General features: G+C 39.1%; 2 protein-coding genes across 4 annotated transcripts; both read right to left on the bottom strand.

The window, feature by feature from the left end:
• Nucleotides 1–16: 16 nt before the first annotated feature.
• LOC122442686 (olfactory receptor 1L4-like) lies at nucleotides 17–4,171 on the bottom strand. 3 transcript variants are annotated; one of them, XM_043470525.1, is made up of 2 exons: nucleotides 4,126–4,171; nucleotides 17–936 (listed from the first exon to the last, which is right to left on the bottom strand). In XM_043470525.1, exon 2 carries the CDS (start codon nucleotides 881–883, stop codon nucleotides 17–19), a length of 867 nt encoding a protein of 288 aa, XP_043326460.1. In that variant the 5' UTR covers nucleotides 884–936; nucleotides 4,126–4,171. The 3 variants fall into 3 exon arrangements, with proteins under 3 accessions (XP_043326460.1, XP_043326461.1, XP_043326459.1); XM_043470526.1 differs by lacking the exon at nucleotides 4,126–4,171 and adding an exon at nucleotides 1,680–1,696 and having other exon boundaries at nucleotides 17–926; XM_043470524.1 differs by lacking the exon at nucleotides 4,126–4,171 and having other exon boundaries at nucleotides 17–1,046.
• Nucleotides 4,172–13,072: 8,901 nt separating this feature from the next.
• Nucleotides 13,073–14,099, bottom strand: LOC122442685 (olfactory receptor 1L4). Its single transcript, XM_043470522.1, has one exon. The coding sequence runs from the start codon at nucleotides 14,006–14,008 to the stop codon at nucleotides 13,073–13,075; it is 936 nt and encodes a 311-aa protein (XP_043326457.1). The 5' UTR covers nucleotides 14,009–14,099.
• Nucleotides 14,100–19,465: the final 5,366 nt, after the last annotated feature.

Below are 19,465 nucleotides of genomic sequence, written 5' to 3'. Positions count from 1 at the left end.
CCTATTGTTATTCTTTCTATGACTGAATTCTGCCCCTTAATTTCCTCAAACCCCTCTTCATATCTTTGTTCCTCAGGCTGTAGATGAAAGGGTTCAACATGGGTGTCACTATTGTGTACATAACTGTGGCTACCCAGTCCTTCACCACTGAGTACATGGACAGTGGCCTAAAGTAGACATAGATGATACTTCCATAGAAGAAAACCACCACAGTGAGATGGGAGCCACAGGTGGAGAAGGCCTTCCACTTCCCAGTGGCAGAGGGGATTTTGAGCACAGTGATGATGATTCTCAGGTAGGAGAAGAGAATGCACAGGAAAGGGGTGGCAATGACAGCCAGGGTCTCGGTCATGACCACCATCTGGCTGGATGAAGTGTCAGAGCAGGAGAGCTTGAGCACAGGCTGGGTATCACAAAAGAAGTGCTTGATGACGTGGGAGGCACAGAAAGAGAGGCGAGACATGAGGAGCACACGCAGCAAGGAGTGCAGGTGAGAGATGGTGCACGAACCCAGCAACAGGAGGAGACAACGCCGTGGGCTCATGACCACATCATAATGGAAGGGGTTGCAGATGGCTACCAGCCGATCTATGGCCATCGAGGCCAGCAGGTAGCTGTCAGTGTTCCCCAAGGCCATGAAGAAGTACATCTGGACCAGGCACCCCACATAGGAGATAAACTTTGTCTCTGAGAGTAAGTTCACCAGCATGTTGGGCACAATGACTGTTGTGAAGCAGATATCCATGAAGGACAGGTTGCTGAGGAAAAAGTACATAGGGGTGTGGAGCCGGGAGTCAGAGTGGATGGCCAGGATGATGAGTCCATTCCCCACCAGGGTGACCAGGTACATAACAAGGAATAGAGTAAAGAGGGATTTCTGCATCTGGGGGTTGGAAGAGATGCCCAGGAGGATAAAGCCTGAGATGCTGCTGCTATAGTTCTTCATGTCCTTGACCTCTGGTCAGGGTTTGGAGGCACCGTGGGAGAGATGTGAAGGGCAATTTGACCAAGATGCCTCCTTCCCTAATCTCCAGCCTAGAAGAAAAAGAAACCCACTGTCATTATTAGGATTTTAAAGAATATCTCCTTCAAGAAACTACAGAGATCAGGGAATAAAATCCAAGAATGAGAAAGGTAAACAAGTCCAAGCCAAGTCTCCTGTAGAGAGTCTCCTGTAGGGACTACAAGTCTCCTCTAGTCCCTACAGGAGAAACTAAATTTTTCCCTTGTATTCTTAGGAACTTATAATTTGTCTGAGCTCTTCTCAATTCTTTGTGGGAAGATATCTCTTAAGTTCTTTCTTGACAAAATTTGTAAATTCCCCTTCTGCCTGCTTTTTTCTTATTTTGAAAGGGAAGAGGCTATTGAGTTCCCTCATGGGTCAAGATGCTTCCATACAAGGGGTCCCTATGAATGAGGTTCTCTCATCAGGATCCTCTCCTGCTCACTGTCCAGAGGTGGTGGTGGTGGTGGCGGTGGGACAAAAGTGAGCACTGGATTTCATCAGTGCTCCTCAGTAGCCACAAAGTTCAGTTGAGACTCCCTTAAGTCTTCAGAGTAGTATGTTCTTAAAGATTTATTTAAGCAATTCCATTTGGGTCACATGTTCTGGATGCTCAGATTCTAGGTTTTTAGTTCAGGAATGCCCCTCCAAATAGTCACAGTATCAGAAATGTTACTATGATTTATTCTCTTGATATATTGATTTTTCTGATTAAGAAACTATGAAGATCTTGGGCTTCCCTGGTGGTGCAGTGGTTAAGAATCCACCTGCCAAAGCAGGAGACCCAGGTTTGATCCCTGGTCTGGGAATATCCCACCTGCTAGGGAGCAAATAAGGCCATGTGCCACAACTACTGAGCCTGTTCTTTAGAGCCTGGAAATTGCAACTGCTGAAGCCCACGCACTTTAGAGCCCATGCTCTGCAACAAGAGAAGGCACTACAATGAGAAGCCCTCATGCCATAGCCTTCCTAGCCGCAACTAGAGGAAAGCCCATGCAGCAACGGGACCCTGCACAGACAAAAATAAACAAAATGAAAAAGAAAGTAGGAAGTTTTTGTTTCAAGTATTCAAATATTACAGGAAATTAAAACACTGTGTGTAAGGACTCCATCTCACCAATGGCACTGGAAAGACAAGGCAAGGATGATCTGTTACCACTGTTAAGCCACACTGTTCAGTTGACAGTCTTAACTCAGTGAAAAAGCAAAGTGAAAGAAACAAAAAACGTAAACATTAGAAAAGTTGACACTGTCATTATCAAGTGACTTAATTGAATCCTGCGAAAATTGCAGCAAAGTGGTCAAATATAAGATAAATATACAAATACAAGTCTATCCTAAAGGAAATCAGTCCTGAATACTCATTGGATAGACTGATGCTGAAGCTGAAGCTCCAATACTTTGGGACACTTGATGCGAAGACCTGACTCATTGGAAAAGACCCTGATGTGGGAAAGATTGAAAGCAGGAGGACAAGGGGACAACAGAGGATGAGATGGTTGGATGGCATCACCTACTTGATGGATATGAGTTTGAGAAAGTTCCGGGAGTTAGTGATAGACAGGGAAGCGCTGGTATGTTGCAGTCCATGAGGTTGCAAAGAGTCGGACACGACTGAGCAACTGAACTGGAACTGACATACAAATATTGACATTCTTCCTATAGAAAAAATATGTAATGGAGCAAAACATTACAACTGACAATGGTAAGAAAGTCTGAAACACACTTAGGATATACCTGAGGAAGGAAAAAGGAAATGGTAAAGGGCTATATGAAGAAACTATAACAGACCACAAATGAGCAATCTGAATAAATAGAAAAAATTTTAGAAATATTTCTAAAAATGGAAGAGTCAATATTTGAAAATGTCAATTCCTAGAGTCCACCTATAAGGTTTATCATACGATATTTGTATTTCTCTGTCTCTTTCATTTAGCAAAATGCCCTCAAGTTCCATTCAGGTTGTAAGTGGCAGTTTCCTTTTTTGTAATGGTTGAATCTAAAAAGGACTAACTTATGGAAACAGAGAGTCATGGTGGTTTCCAGATACTGGGAGGTGAGGGAAATGAGGTGTTGATCAAAAGATACAAATTTACATTATAAGATGAATAAGTTCAAGGACCTAAAGTACAACTGGTGACTAATATTAACAATATAGTATTATATACTTGAAAGGTGCTGAGAGGGAATGCATTCATTTATTTCTTATTTATTCTATTGAATTATAAGTGACACAGAATTAAGTAAGTTTAAGGTGTTCAGTATGTTGATTTGATGCATTTAGATATTACAAATGAGTAACAATTTAGCTAACACCTAAATCACATTATATTATTTCTTTTTTGGTGGCAACAATATATGTGTATACATTTTGATTTTAGTATTGCTTACAATACTGAAGAAACTGAAAAGCGAAAGTCACTCAGCTGTGCCTGACTCTTTACCACCCCATGGACTATAGAGTCCATGGAATTCTCCAGGCCAGAATACTGGTGTCGGTAGCCTTTTCTTTCTCCAGGGGATCTTCCCAGCCCAGGGATTGAACCCAGGTCTCCTGCATTGCAGGTGGATTCTTTACCACCTGAGGTATCAGGGAAAATTTGGTATTATAAACAACACTTGGATTTTAGTATTGCTTACAATACCAAATACAACAATGCAAATAAAACAACCCACAGAGGAAACAACCTAAATATCTACACACAGTCTTTAAAGATATTCAATGGCTAATGTTAGTCAACATTTAGTAGCACTCAATATATATACCCCACACAGAAGTGAGAAGTACTTAGTATCATTTTTATCATTTTATTGTCTCCAAATCATAAGATATAGGCCCTATTATAGTCTTGTTTTACAGGATAAAAAATTTAGCAAAGTTTAGCAAAGTTTACCAACTTACCAGATCCCTAGTTAGTAAGTGGTTGAGCTGAGATTTGAATTCAGGCAGTTTGATCACAAAGTAGAAGCTATTTATTCATTGCTAAACTGTGTTGTCACTGTTACATTACTGCCTATGATATTTTAAGTGATAAAAGCAATTTGCAGAATAGTGGATACAGAGTAACCCTGTTTTTGTAAAGAGATACACTTCCTTTATATGTTTTCTTTGTTGTGGTGTCTGTGTTTACCTAGTGTAGTTGCCTCCTGAAGTGAGAATGATGGGATGGAGTGTGGAGTTCCTTCCATATTTCACTTTATGTGTTTGCACTTAAAAATAAGGGACATATGTCTCTTTAATTAATTTTATAATTAAAAAGTGGAAGTCCCCTAAAATTCGACCTCCCAGAGAACTAGGGATGTGTGCATATTTTTAAGTTGGTTTCTCTGCCTGGATCTACACACACATATTATATTCAGAAATAGGGTCATATTATTCAGAATACTTTTCCTCCTCCATAGACAGTGTTGCAGTGGATATTTTTATATATAAATATTTTGCTCTCATGAGAGAGTTTGTAAGGTACAGAATAAATTCTAAGAGATGGAAAGCGGAGTTGGAGCTTGTGAACACAGAAAATTTTAGTACTCCCAATCTGAGGCAATTAGTCTTCAACCTACTCCTGGGCAAAGTATTCATTTGACTCTGGACTCTTTCCTGGTTTCCTTCACTCTCTCTCTCTCTTTTTTTTAGCCTCTGTTCTCCTTGGTGGTCAAGGACTATCTGACTTGCCTTGGTCCTGAACCCAGATTCCTCAGATCTACGTGACATTTCTCAGGGCAGTAGTGAGTCCCCTTCCCATTTAGCTGAAACTGGTAAGATTGCCTATTTTCTCATGCCTTGGGCAGGTCCCTTCACTTCAGTGTACCCAATCAAAAAGATGGCGGGGGGGGGGGGGGCATGGTTCAACTTTCTGCCAACTGCTCTTGTCATGTAGAGACTCAAGTGACATTTGACATTTGTATATTACCGTGTGCCATCGTCATATCAAATTGTTTCATTAAATACATGCAGATTTGTTTATCAATTAGACTCCATTAAAGCTAAAAAAAAAAAAAAAAAAAGAGGCAAGCAGCATTGCAGAGCCTTGAAGATTTGCAGATGTAATCCACACTCTTAAGAGATTTCTGCCTATTTGGCCCTGAAAACTTTTTGGGGTTAGCCTTAAAATGAATTTAGTGATTTTGACTGTAGTTGGGTGAGCAGTCTCATGGGTAAAAGTCAATTCCACGTACATGCAATACCCGTTTATTGCCCCTAGAGCACACTTAAAGGAGAGAAGCTTCTGTTATCTGATGCCAGATCATTACATGTGTTACCTATCCTGACACTCTTGATGGGAAAATGCAGTATCAAAGAATGAGATGTTAGAATTCAGACATGGACTGCCTGTGCCCCCTTCCAGATATTTAGCCTCACTTTTTCTCATGCTGTTGGTTTAACATGACCCACAGAAGGTGGAGCTAGGATGCTGCCTTACAAGGCTTTGTGATAATTAAGAAATGTGGGTTTTTGATTCACAGCCAATTTAAAAGTGAAAATTGAAGCACTTTTCATTTCAAAAGCACAATTATAGCAATTTGATTAGATTATCTTCACTTTTAAGTTTATGATTAATTACATAAATTATCTGACTACCTTCCAATTACTTAAATAATATATGTTAAGACATTTTTTATGTGGTATAGGACTTTGTAAATGAAAGTAATTATGATTAGCAATAAAACATTTTGTGTTACTTGCAAAATTAAAGATATATTTTGGTAAAAGTTTGGTAATTCTTTCTATAGGTGTTTAATTTTACTGTTGCTACAATTACCTACAAAAATGATATTTTTAATGATGGGGCTTTCATCAGGTAGTAACTGAGAAGGACCAGGAAGCGCTGGGAACGTTTCCAAGCCTTTTAAATCACACTATCCCTCCTTAAAAGGTATTTACTCCCCTTCTTTCTGTCTAGTTTTCACTCCCACAGAAGATTAAAAGTTTACCTAGTCCTTCCCGGCTGTTCAATTCTTGATGCCAAGGCAAGTGAACTTTTCGAATGTTCCTGCTGGAATCCTTTTTGTGTACAATTGTCTTCCCTTTCACTCAACATACTGATCCATCAGAGGTGCTTCAAGTGGGACTTCTGAAAACAGATCTCTTGTGTTCCTCCAGTGAGCTGGCCATGCCTCACCCGGATGTCTCCACTTTAATACCCCCATTGCAGCCCTTCTCACGTACATTCTCTATCATGGTCATATAATAGCTAACAATTCCATCATGTTTTAAAAATATGCCAGACACTGCTCTAAGAACTTCATATATATTAAGAAATTTAGTCTTTATAGCACCTCATTTTACAGATAATAAAGTGAGGCAGAGGGACCTGTTGAAGGCCACACACCTAGGTGATAGCAGAAGCCAAATTCAGAGTGTGTGCTCTTAATCTCTGCATTATCCTAAAATTTTTGTTCACTTGTTCCCCCCTGACATCATTTTGAGCCCTTTAAGGCAGGGGCCAGTGCTTCATGCAGAGTAGATTCTTCACCAATGTGTAATACATGATGAAAAGCAGAGAGATGAAAAAGTAGAACAGAGGCCTTGGTTCCTGGCTTTTGAAATGGAGAGGAGAGAGGATTAGGAAAAGGTCACATGAAGATGTTAACCCTCAGGCTCTGTTCCCAGAGACCGCTCAGCTTGCCTACCTGTGGACTCAACAGAGGAGATTTAGGGTCCTGATCAGGCCTGGGGTCCTGTGAGGGGGTTATGATCAGGCTTTGAATCTCTGAGGAAGGAGACAGGTTGCAGTGAGATTTAACTTCAGAAGCGTGCTGGTTCTTCTCTCTACCTACAATGAGAACTGTTGATAGAAAGGAACCCAGGGGCATTCCCCTCCACCAACCTCTGCAAATCAGAGCCCTGGGGATCATTTCTGCAGCCTTCCCAGGGGAGAACTGTCCTGATGCCCTCACTGAGCTCTGTGCCCAGGAGACTGGGGAATCTGGGTTCCAGAGGTGTAGCCTCCACACCCAGAAAGGGAAGTAGGGCCATGGAGCCGTAGGGGTGGAGGTGTGTTCATGCACATGTATGTGTGCTATGTTTACATGTGTGTGCTGGTACATTCTATGTGCTTTCTGTACACACCTGTGCTCGTGTACACATCAGCATGTTGGGTGGAAGGAGAAGTGACGGCCTCTGACATCTCTGAAGTTCTGTGTCTGCAGGGATGACTGTATCTAGGTGTAGGTTAGTGTTACAGGAAAGAGATTAAGGTTACAAGCTCTGCAGTCAGACTGACTGGATTTGAATACTGGCCCTGTCTCTTATAAGATGTGGGAACTTTTGTAGGAGTTAATCTTTTTTTTTTTTTTCTGACTGTACTATGTGGCATGAGGGATCTTAGTTTACCTGACCAGGTATTGAACTCACGCCACCTGAGTGGAAGTGCAGAGTCTTAACCACTGGATCTCCAGTTAACCTTTTTGAAACTCATTTTTGATTGATTTTTGTTTGTCTTTCTCAAACACTTCATTACTTCAAGATCTTAAGCCAGACTACTTATTTTTGAATTTCACTCCCAGCAATCACTATATGGGTGAACTGGGAAAAGTTATTTCACTTCTTTAATCCACACTCTCCTCAAGTATAAGTGATAAAGCAATCACAACTTTTAGACATGCATTTTGTTTTCTTTTCTTTCAATTTTTTTCCTTTAATTAGACTTTATTTTTCAGAGCATTTATAGAATAATGGAAAAGTTGATCAGAAAGTACAGAGTGGTCCCCGTTACACACACCTGTCCGTAGGTATAGTTGTTGTTGTCTAGTCACTCTGCTATGTCCAACTCTTTTGCGACCCCATGGACTGTAGCCTTTCAGGCTCCTCTATCCATTGGATTTCCCAGGCGAGAATACTGGAGTAGGTTGCCATTTCCTTCTCCTTAGGTACACAAAGCTTGCCCCACGATTACCCTTCCCCACCAGAGTACATTTGGTATAACTGATTAACCTATGTAGACAGATCATCACCCAAAGTCTATAGTTTACATTAGGCTTCTTTCTTGATGTTGTACCTTCTATGAGTTTTAACAAAAATATGATGACATGTATCTGTCATCATAGTGTCATCCAGAATAGTTTTATTGCCTTAAAATTCCTGTGTTCCATCTAATCTTTCTTTCCTTCCCTCAGCCCTTAGCAACTACTGATCTTTTTACTGCTGTAGATTTGCCTTTTCTGGGATAATGTGTTGGAATCATATAGAATGTAGCCTTGTCAGATTGGCTTCTTTCGAGGTAGTACATGCTTGAAAGTTCTTCCGTATGTGTTTTCATGGCTTAGCAACTCATTTCTTTCTGTTGCTGACTAATATTCCATTGTCTGGATGTTTATTTTACCTATCTAAATATATCTTTCTGTGTGTAGCTAGATGTGACTTATTGTACACAGGAAATTCCAAAAATTAATTTTGCTATCTGAGGTTGACAGACAAAAAAGCACAACCTAAAAGTTGAGAATTATATTTTATTTGGCAGACCAAAACGAGGACTTCAGCCTGGAACACAGCCTCTCAAACTCTCACTTTTCTTTTTTTTTTCATTTATTTTTATTAGTTGGAGGCTAATTACTTTACAATGTTGTAGTGGTTTTTGCCATACATTGACATGAATCAGCCATGGAGTTACATGTATTCCCCATCCCGATCCCCCCTCCCACCTCCCTCTCCACCCGATTCCTCTGGGTCTTCCCAGTGCACCAGGCCCGAGCACTTGTCTCATGCATCCCACCTGGGCTGGTGATCTGTTTCACTATAGATAATATATATGCTGTTCTCTCGAAACATCCCACCCTCGCCTTCTCCCACAGAGTCCAAAAGTCTGTTCTGTACATCTGTGTCTCTTTTTCTGTTTTGCATATAGGGTTATCATTACCATCTTTCTAAATTCCATATATATGTGTTAGTATGCTGTAATGTTCTTTATCTTTATGGCTTACTTCACTCTGTATAATGGGCTCCAGTTTCATCCATCTCATTAGAACTGATTCAAATGAATTCTTTTTAACGGCTGAGTAATATTCCATGGTGTATATGTACCACAGCTTCCTTATCCATTCATCTGCTGATGCGCATCTAGGTTGCTTCCATGTCCTGGCTATTATAAACAGTGCTGCGATGAACATTGGGGTGCACGTGTCTCTTTCAGATCTGGTTTCCTCAGTGTGTATGCCCAGAAGTGGATTGCTGGGTCATATGACAGTTCTATTTCCAGTTTTTTAAGAAATCTCCACACTGTTTTCCATAGTGGCTGTACTAGTTTGCATTCCCACCAACAGTGTAAGAGGGTTCCCTTTTCTCCACACCTTCTCCAGCATTTATTGCTTGTAGACTTTTGGATAGCAGCCATCCTGACTGGTGTGTAATGGTACCTCATTGTGGTTTTGATTTGCATTTCTCTGATAATGAGTGATGTTAAGCATCTTTTCATGTGTTTGTTAGCCATCTGTATGTCTTCTTTGGAGAAATGTCTGTTTAGTTCTTTGGCCCATTTTTTGATTGGGTCATTTATTTTTCTGGAATTGAGCTGCAGGAGTTGCTTGTATATTTTTGAGATTAATCCTTTGTCTGTTGCTTCATTTGCTATTATTTTCTCCCAATCTGAGGGCTGTCTTTTCACTTTGCTTATAGTTTCCTTTGTAGTGCAAAAGCTTTTAAGTTTCATTAGGTCCCATTTGTTTAGTTTTGCTTTTATTTCCAATATTCTGGGAGGTGGGTCATAGAGGATCCTGCTGTGATTCATGTCGGAGAAACTCTCACTTTTCTATGTATCAGTTCAATTCAGTCGCTCAGTCGAGTCCAACTCTTTGCAACCACATGGACTGCAGCACGCCAGGCTTTCCTGTCCATCACCAACTCCTGGAGCTTACTCAAACTCATGTCCATGGAGTCAGTGATGCCATCCAACTATCACATCCTCTGTCATCCCCTTCTCCTCCTGCCTTCAACCTTTCCCAGCATCAGGGTCTTTTCAAATGAGTTAGTTCTTTGCACCAGGTGGCCAAAGTATTGGAGTTTCAGCTTCAGCATCAGTCCTTCCAATGAATATTCAGGACTGATTTCCTTTAGGATGGACTGGTTGGATCTCCTTGCAGTTCAAGGGACTCTCAAGAGTCTTCTCCAACGCCACAGTTCAAAAGTATCAATTCTTTGGTGCTCAGCTTTCTTTATAGTCCAACTCTCATGATGGCTGGATAAACCATAGATTTGACTAGACGGACCTTTGTTGGCAAAGGTCTCTGCATTTTAATATGCTGTCTAGTTTGGTCATAGCTTTTATTCCAAGGCGCAAGAGTCTTTTAATTTCATGGCTGTAGTCACCATCTGCAGTGATTTTGGAGCCCAAGAAAATAAAGTCTCTCACTGTTTCCATTGTTTCCCCATCTATTTGCCATGAAGTGGGACCAGATGGGAAGATGCAAAGTCTGGACTCTAGGTTATCATTCCTTTGCTATGCACTCAGCTATCTGGGGCCAGTATCCTGTATTTTTTCATCCTGAGTCTCCACAGGGTGCATGGCTGGGGGCAGCTGCAGTGACTGCTTAATGGCAACCTCTGTGTTCTCGTCCTAGTCTCCCTGCTCTCAAATTGAACAAGCCCCACAGCGCTTTTCTCTGCCTCTCAAACACATTCCAGTGTTTATTGCTTTTATCTGCTTGGGTGGTTTCCACTATTTGTTTTTTTAAAATTAAAGTATAGATGATTTATTATATTATTTTAGTCTCAGGTGTACAACATAGTGATTCATAATTTGCAATATTTTGGCAAATTATGCTCTTATATATAAAAGTAATGGCTATAGTTCCCTGTGCTGTACAATATATCCTTGTTTTTTTTTTTAATACATTGTAGTTTATATCTCTTAATCCTCTACCCCTATATTGCCCCTCCCCACTTGGCTTAGTTAACTGGTAACCACTAGTTTGTTTTCTATATCTTTGAGTCTGTTTCTGTTTTTATTAAAATATTCATTTATTTGTTTTACATTTAGATTCCACACAGAAGTGATAACAGAATATTTGTTTCTTTGCTTGACTTATTTCACTAAGGTCCACCATTTAGGTCCATCCACAGTGTTTTAAATGGCAGTATTTTCATTCTTTTATATGGCTGAGTAGTATTCCGTTGTGTATACGTGTGTGTGTGTGTGTGTGTGTGTGTGTTCAGTCATTCAGTTGTGTTGAACTCTTGTGACCTCCATGGACTGTATCCCACCAGACTCCTCTCCATGGAATTTTCCAGGCAAGAATATTGGAGTGGGTTGCTATTTCTTACTCCAGGGAACCCCAGGGAATTTTCCTGACCCAAGGATTGAACCTGCATTTCTTACATCTCCTGCATCAGAAGGCAGATTCTTTACCATTGAGCCACCTGGGAAGCATATGTGTGTGTGTGTGTGTGTGTGTGTGTGTGTGTGTATGTATGTGTATATATATATATCTCACATCTTCTTTATCCATTCATCTTTTTAGGAATACTTAGGTTGTTCTTCTATAATGGCTATTATAAATAGTGAGTTGTGAACATTGGGGGTGCATGCATCATTTTGAATTAGTGTTATTTTTCTGAGATATTCCTAAGAGTAGAATTACTGCATTATATGTTATTTCTGGGCTTTCTTGTGGCTCAGCGGTAAAGAATTTGCCTGCAGTGAAGGAGACGCAGGAGACGTGCGTCCGATTCCTGGGTCTGGAAGACCCCCTGGAAGAGGGCATGGCAACTGACTCCAGGATTCTTGCCTGGAGAATCCCATGGACAGAGGAGCCTGGCAGGCTACAGGTCATAGGGTCTCACAGAGTCTGAGATGACTGACATGACTTAGCACGCATGCATGCATGGTATTTCTCTTTTTATTTTTTTGAGGAAATTCCATGCTGTTTTCCACAGTGGCTGCACGAATTTACATTCCTGCCAAGTTTACTAGGGATCCCTTTTCTCTACAGCCTTGATAACATTCGTTAGTTGTAGACTTTGATGATCACTCTGTTGACAGGTATGAAGGGATATCACATTGTGGTTTTGATGTGCAATCTCTGGTGATTAGAGATGTTGAGTATCTTTTCAAATTCCAGTTGGCCATCTGTATATCTTCTTTTGAAAAATGTCAGTTTGAGTTTTATTGCCATTTTAAAATTGTACTGTTATTTTTTTGTTGTTGTTGTTGAGTTGTATGAGACATTTAAATATTTTGGATAACAACCAAGCATTTTCTCCCATTTATTAGGTTATCTTTTCATTTTGTCAATGGTTTCTTTTGCTGTGCAAAAGTTTTTAAGTTGTCTTAGGTCCCATTAAATTTTTTTTGTCTTTATTTCTTTTGTCTTAGGAGAAAGATCTTAAAAAACTATCACTACAATTTATGTTAAAAACTGTTCTGTTTTGCTCTAGAAATTTTATGGATCAGGTCTTACATTTAGATTTTTTTTTCTTGTTTTTTGCTTGGAGAGAAACTTTTTTTTTCCCATTTATTTTTATTAGTTGGAGGCTAATTACTTTACAATATTGTAGTGGTTTTTGCCATACATTGACATGAATCAGCCATGGATTTGCATTACATTTAGATCTTTAATCTTTTGGGTCTATTTTTATATACTGAGAAAATTTGTTCCTATTCTTTGAAATGTTCTGCTCATCTTCTCTTCTATTGAATCTTCTTCTCAAAATTCAAGCTATCTTTAAGGACAATCTTAGGTCATTGTTCCAAGAAATCTTTCCCAATTTTCTATCAAACCCACATTATTTCTTATTTTTTAAATAACAGGACTTCATGATTTCTTGGGCACTAGCCAGTGTGAAGCATATGAAAGAATTCTTTTGGGGTAGTTTTATTATTTTACTATATGGGTGGCAGAATCTGTTTTCCTAAATCTGGATTTCTAGCAATACTTGGTCAAGGATTGAACGTATATTTGTTCAAGGTCATTGATAGAGGCCAAATGATCTGACTTTCAGATCAGTACTCTTACTGTGATTCAACACCACCTCTTATGGCCTCTTTGGGTACCATGTGAAAAATGGATACAGAGGAAGGATAACCTGATCATTTCTTGGGTCATCTCCCAATGATGACATTCACTCTTGATGTTTTTCTATGAGTGAATTTTGTCCCTTAATTTCCTCAGACCCCTCTTCATATCTTTGTTCCTCAGGCTGTAGATAAAAGGATTCAACATGGGTGTCACTATCGTGTACATAACTGTGGCTACCCGGTCCTTCACCACTGAGTACATCGACAGTGGCCTAAAATACACATAGATGACACTCCCATAGAAGAAGACCACCACAGTGAGGTGGGAGCCACAGGTGGAGAAGGCCTTCCACTTCCCAGCCACAGAAGGGATTTTGAGCACAGTGACGATGATTCTCAGGTAGGAGAAGAGAATGCACAGGAAAGGGGTGGCAATGACAGCCAGGGTCTCGGTCATGACCACCATCTGGCTGGATGAAGTGTCAGAGCAGGAGAGCTTGAGCACAGGCTGGGTATCACAAAAGAAGTGCTTGATGACGTGGGAGGCACAGAAAGACAGGCGGGACATGAGGAGCACACGCAGCAAGGAGTGCAGGTGAGAGATGGTGCACGAACCCAGCAACAGGAGGAGGCAACGCCGTGGGCTCATGACCACATCATAATGGAAGGGGTTGCAGATGGCTACCAGCCGATCTATGGCCATCGAGGCCAGCAGGTAGCTGTCAGTATTTGCAAAAGCCATGAAGAAGTACATCTGGACCAGGCAACCCACATAGGAGATAGACTTTGTCTCTGAGAGTAAGTTCACCAGCATGTTGGGCACAATGACTGTTGTGAAGCAGATATCCATGAAGGACAGGTTGCTGAGGAAAAAGTACATAGGGGTGTGGAGCCGGGAGTCAGAGTGGATGGCCAGGATGATGAGTCCATTCCCCACCAGGGTGATCAGGTACATGATGAGGAAGACAGCAAAGAGGGATTTCTGCATCTGGGGGTTGGAAGAGATGCCCAGGAGGATAAAGTCTGCAGTGCTGCTGCTGTAGTTCTTCATCTCCATGTCCTTGACCCCTGGTCAGGGTTTGAAGATGGTGTAGGAGAGATGTGAAGGGCAATTTGAGGGTGGCTTCTTTCCTAAACTCCAGCCTATTAAAAAAAAAAAAGTCTACCACATTTTGTTAGATTATTTTCTTCAAGAAACTATGGAAACAAGGGGTTATAACTCATCACAGGGGAAGTTAAATAATTTTAAGCTGCTTCACAAATGAGAACTAAAAATTTCCCTTTTTAGGGTGTTCTATGTAGCCTACTCTGTCAGAGTTCTTCTCAGTTCTCTTTTTAAAGATTCTTCCTAGGTTCTTTCCTGACCAACTCCCTAAAGCCCCCTTCCTTTCTTCTTGTCAAATAGGGGAAGGAACTGCTGGGTCTTAATCTGAATCAGGATGCTTTCATACAAGAGGCTCCCATCCTGGATGTCCTCTCATTCAGATCCTTTCCTACTCATATGTACAGAGGTGTGGTGGTGGTAGTGGAGGTGGGACAGAAGTGCATATTGAGTTTAACCAGTGCTCCCCAGTATCCACAGAGTTCAGATGAGAATGTTATGGCTTCATAGAAAAGCCTGCTTAATATTTATTTAAGCACTTCTCTTTGGTTACAATGATCTGGACACTTAAAATCTAAGTTTTTCCTTTAGGTGTGTTAGTTACTCAGTTGTGTCTGACTCTTTGTGACCCCATGGACTGTAGCCCACCAGGCTCCTCTGTCCGTGGAATTCTCCAGGCAAATATACTAGAATGAGTTGCCATTTCCTCCTCCAGGGGATCTTCCCAATCCAGGGATCGAACCTGGGTCTCCTGCACTGAGGGTCAGGGATGTCATTCAAAATAGGAATATAGTTGACCACTGAACAACATGGGCTTGAATTGTGCAGATCCACTTGTATGTAGATTTTTTCAATAAATCTGTAGTACAGTACCACATGATCTGTTGGTTGTTGAATCCTTGAAAGTAGAACCCATGGATATGGCATGCTGAGTGGGTAGTTATATGTGCATTTTTGACTGCAGGAAGGGTCAATGTCCTCTATTTTTGTATTATTCAAGAGTCAACTGTCCTACCCCAGGAATAGCCTATGTTACTGAGTTTATACCTTTAAATAAACATTTGTTTCCAATTGAAAATGTTGAAGTTCTCATACTAAACATCCAATTACTGCAGGAATATAACACTTTGAATATGAGCCCCATTCCCACCAGTATCATGGAAGAGAAGGCTCAGATGGCCACTGGCTGCTACTATTGTGCTACATTGCTCAAACTGAGATAAAATCAACGTATAACGTTGTGTAAATTAAGGTGTGCAATTTTTGATTTGATACAGTTTTTTCAGATTATAATCTAGCTCCTTTAATCTTTTTTAAAAATTGTTTACCAGCATATCATTAGCTAACACCTCTATCACTACACATAATTATCATTTCTTTTTGTGTGGTGGGAGTAATTAAGATCTAGTCTCTTAGCTACTTTTGAGGTACGTGCATAGTTTAGTATTGTTGTCTGTAATTGCTAGGCTGTGTATTAGATCTCCTGCACTTATTGTTCTAATAATGATTGCAAATTTTGTACTCTTTGTACTCTTAAACAACATTTTCCCCATTATTCCAACTCCCATCCCTGGTGACGACCATTCTTCTTAAGAGAGTAGATCTTAGATCTTCCCACCCTACACTCATACAAAAAGGTAATTGTGTGAGTTGTTCAAGGTGTTAACTAATCCCAGTGTGGCAATCATTTTGCCATATATCAGTGTATCAAACATCACATTGTACACCTTAAATTTATGCAATGTTACATGCTAATTATATCTCAATAAATCTGAAAAAAATTTCAAACTAATGATTCAATGCACCTATAATAACACCTCAAGAGGATTTATATTTGTATCTTTTAAAATTAATTTTTATTGGAGTATAGCTGCTGTACAATGTTGTGTTAACTTCTGCTGCACAGCAAAGTGAATCAGCTGTCTCTACACATTTATTTCCTCTTTTTTGGATTTCCTTCCCGTTTAGGTCGCCACAAGCATTGAGTAGAGCCCCCTGTGCTATCCAGTATGCTCTGATTAGTTATCTATTTTATACACAATATCTATAGTGTATATATACCAATCCCAATATGAAGGGGAGTTTTTCATGGAATTGAGAAGGTCATTCTAAAAGTCATCTAGATGTGTAAATGGCTAAGAAAAGATAAGGTAATTCTGAAAATATTAGGATAATGACAGAGAATTTTCTTACCTGAAAATCAAAGGACATAGAAATGAAAAACAATAAGGTAATAGTGTACATAGAGGTTAAAAGTCAATGGACCAACAAAGAAGTTTGTATGCCTGTACTTATACATATACATAGATCTAGATCTATATGGAACTTAATATATAATAAGGATTCATTTCGTAGTAATGGAGAAAGGATGGACTATCAAGTGACATTTATGATAATTGGCTAAACATTTGGTAAAAATGATGCTGGATTTCTCTCTAACCTGCACAAACCCATATGAATTAATTATCAAACATTAAGAATCAAAAACATAAAATATATTAAGTAGGAAAAAATAAAGGAGCACATTTTTATGGTCTCAGGATGGGGATGCCATTCCAGGCAAGAAAAATGTTGTAGAAGCAAGAATGACAAAATACCATACTTAAAAATATGAACACTACCCCCAAAGAGACCACAAGAATAGCTAAAATATAAACGAGTGACTCAAAGAAAATATTTACAACACATTTATGAAAGAAAACATGTAAGATGTTCAACCTTATTGGTAATCTGAAAATAGAAATTAGACTTAAGTACAATTATCATTTATCAGAATATCCATAAAATTGTTTGAACAATATCCAAAGGGAAAAAGACCTCCACATACCTGATGGTGAGACAATTATCAGTATAAACCTTTTGATAGTCTCCATCAGATTTGAAAACCTGCATCTCCTTATCCAATGATTACACTTGTAGGAAGCTATCCTTTTAAAATAGTCATATCTGTAGCGCAAGGATATGTACACATATTTTTATTGTAATATTGCTTATAATACCAGATAAAACAGTATGATAAAACAAACAAAACACAATGATAACCCAACCTAAATATTCATAGGTAGTTAAATAATTATAATAATTATGGTGAATTTGCATTACTTACTATCACAGTCTCTAAAGAATGTAGATGACTGATGCTAGTCAACATTTATTAACGCTCAATATATGCTACATGCTAGGTACTTTGGCTCTTATCATTCTAATGTCTCCAAATCTTGAGAGATATGCACTATTATTCCTGCTTTAAAGATTAAAATATAGTTTAGCAAAGTCAATTAACTTACCAGATCCCATAGTTAGTAAGTGGTAGAGCTGAGATTTGAATTCAGGCAGTCCAATGGCAGAGCAGGAGCTATTCATTGCTAAGCTATATTATGGCTGTTACACTGCTCTCTGTGATATTTTGTTAAGTGACAAAAGCAAGTTGTAGAACAATGGGTACAGAGAAATCTTATTTTTGTAAAGTAAGTTATCTCCTTTATATGTTGTGTTTGTTATGGTGTGTGTGGTTATTGTAGTTGCCTCCTGAAGTGAGAATGAAGGGACAAAGTGTGGAGTTCCTTCCATGTTTCACCTTACATTATGTGTTCACATTAAAAAGTAAGGGACACATGTTTCTTTTATTAATTTTATAATTAAAGATGAATGTTCCCTAAAATTCCACTTCCCAGAGAGCTAGAGATATGTGCATATTTTCCAGTTACTTTATACACACAGTTATCTATACACACATATTCAGAACTGGGGTCATATTATTTATAATACTTTTTCTCCTCCATAGACAGTGTTACAATGGATACTTTTGTCTATAAATATTTTGCACTCTTGAGAGAGTTTGTATGATACAGAATACATTCTAAGAGATGGAATGCTGAGTTGGAGAGTATGAGCACAGAAAATTTTAGTAGATACTCCTAATCTGAGACTCACTCTTGGGCAATGTATTCATTTGACTCTCGATTCTTTCCCCATGTCTTTCACTGTGTCTTTTATCTCAGTCTAAGACTTTGTTTTCCCAGTGGTAAAGAGTTGACCTGTCTTGGACCTGTACCTGGATTCCTCAGATCTATGTGACATTTTTCAGGGCAGTAGTTAGTCCCCTTTCCATTTAGTTTAAATTGATAACTTTGTCTATTTCCTCATGTTTTGGGCAGGTCTTTTCCCCTCAGTGCACCCACCAATAAAATGGGGTTTTTCAAATTTCTACCTGCTTACACCTGTCATTTGGAGACTCAAATAACATTAGACATATGCATATACTGAGAATTATCAAATTGTATACATTAATTATGTGTAGATTTTATATATCAATTATACAATCAATAAAGCTGTAAAACAAAAACAAAAACAAAACCCAGCATTACAGAGCCTGGAAGGTTTGTCAACTTAATACACATAGGACCCTGCTCTATTGACTCTCCCTAAATACTTTTCTAAGGTAGACCTGAAACGAATTCAGTGATTTTGACTGCCGTTGGTTGAGTCTCTTGGGTAAGAGTCAATTCCACTTCTTTGCAACACCTGCTTGCTGCCACCACAGCACAGATAAAGGAGGTAAACTTGTGTTACCAATGGGATTCTGAGGCTCTGTTATGAACCTATTTACAGAGAAGGAATGGAAACTCAGAAGTAGAGAACGGACTTATAAGTACAGTGGGGAAAGGAGAGGCTAGGACAAGTTGAGAAAATAGCATTGACATATATACACTATAATGTATAAAATAAATAACTAGCAGGAAGCTGCTATATAACATAGGGAGTCCAGTGCTCTGTGATGACCTAGAGGGATGGAATGGTGGTGGAATGGGGTGAGGAAGGAGACTTAAGAGGTAGGGATATATATATATATATATATATATATATATATATATATATATGTATAATTATGTATATATATAATGTATATAATTATATATATATAATTATGGATATATATATATATAATTATGGATATATATATATATATATAATTATGACTGATTTGAGTTAGTGTTCGGCAGAGACCAGCACAACATTGTAAAGCAATTATCCTCCAACAGAAATTAATAATAGAAAAACAAAAGATAAGACAGGGAAAAAAGAGAATGAGTGTGCTAGAATTCAGAAATGAACTGCCTATGCCCCTTCCCAAATATTTAGCCTCTTTCCCATGGTATTGGTATCGCATGACCCACACGAGGTAGAGAGGTAGGATGCTTCCTTATCAAGGCTTTCCAATGATTATGAAGAAACATGGGGTTTTGATTCACAGTCAATTTAAGAGTAAAAATGGAAGCACTTTTCATTTCTTTCAAAAGCATAGTTCTATGGTTTGATTGGATTATGTATAAGTTCATTATTAATTCCCTACATTCATTCACCACATAGAAAACTATAAAACACTGATGAAAGAAATCAAAGAGGACACAA

The sequence above is a fragment of the Cervus canadensis genome, chromosome 5, assembly GCF_019320065.1.
Source record: "Cervus canadensis isolate Bull #8, Minnesota chromosome 5, ASM1932006v1, whole genome shotgun sequence".
Lineage (NCBI taxonomy): Eukaryota > Metazoa > Chordata > Mammalia > Artiodactyla > Cervidae > Cervus > Cervus canadensis.
The sequence above is the reverse complement of the archived record's forward strand: the minus strand, read 5'-3'. Positions and strand labels throughout refer to the sequence as shown.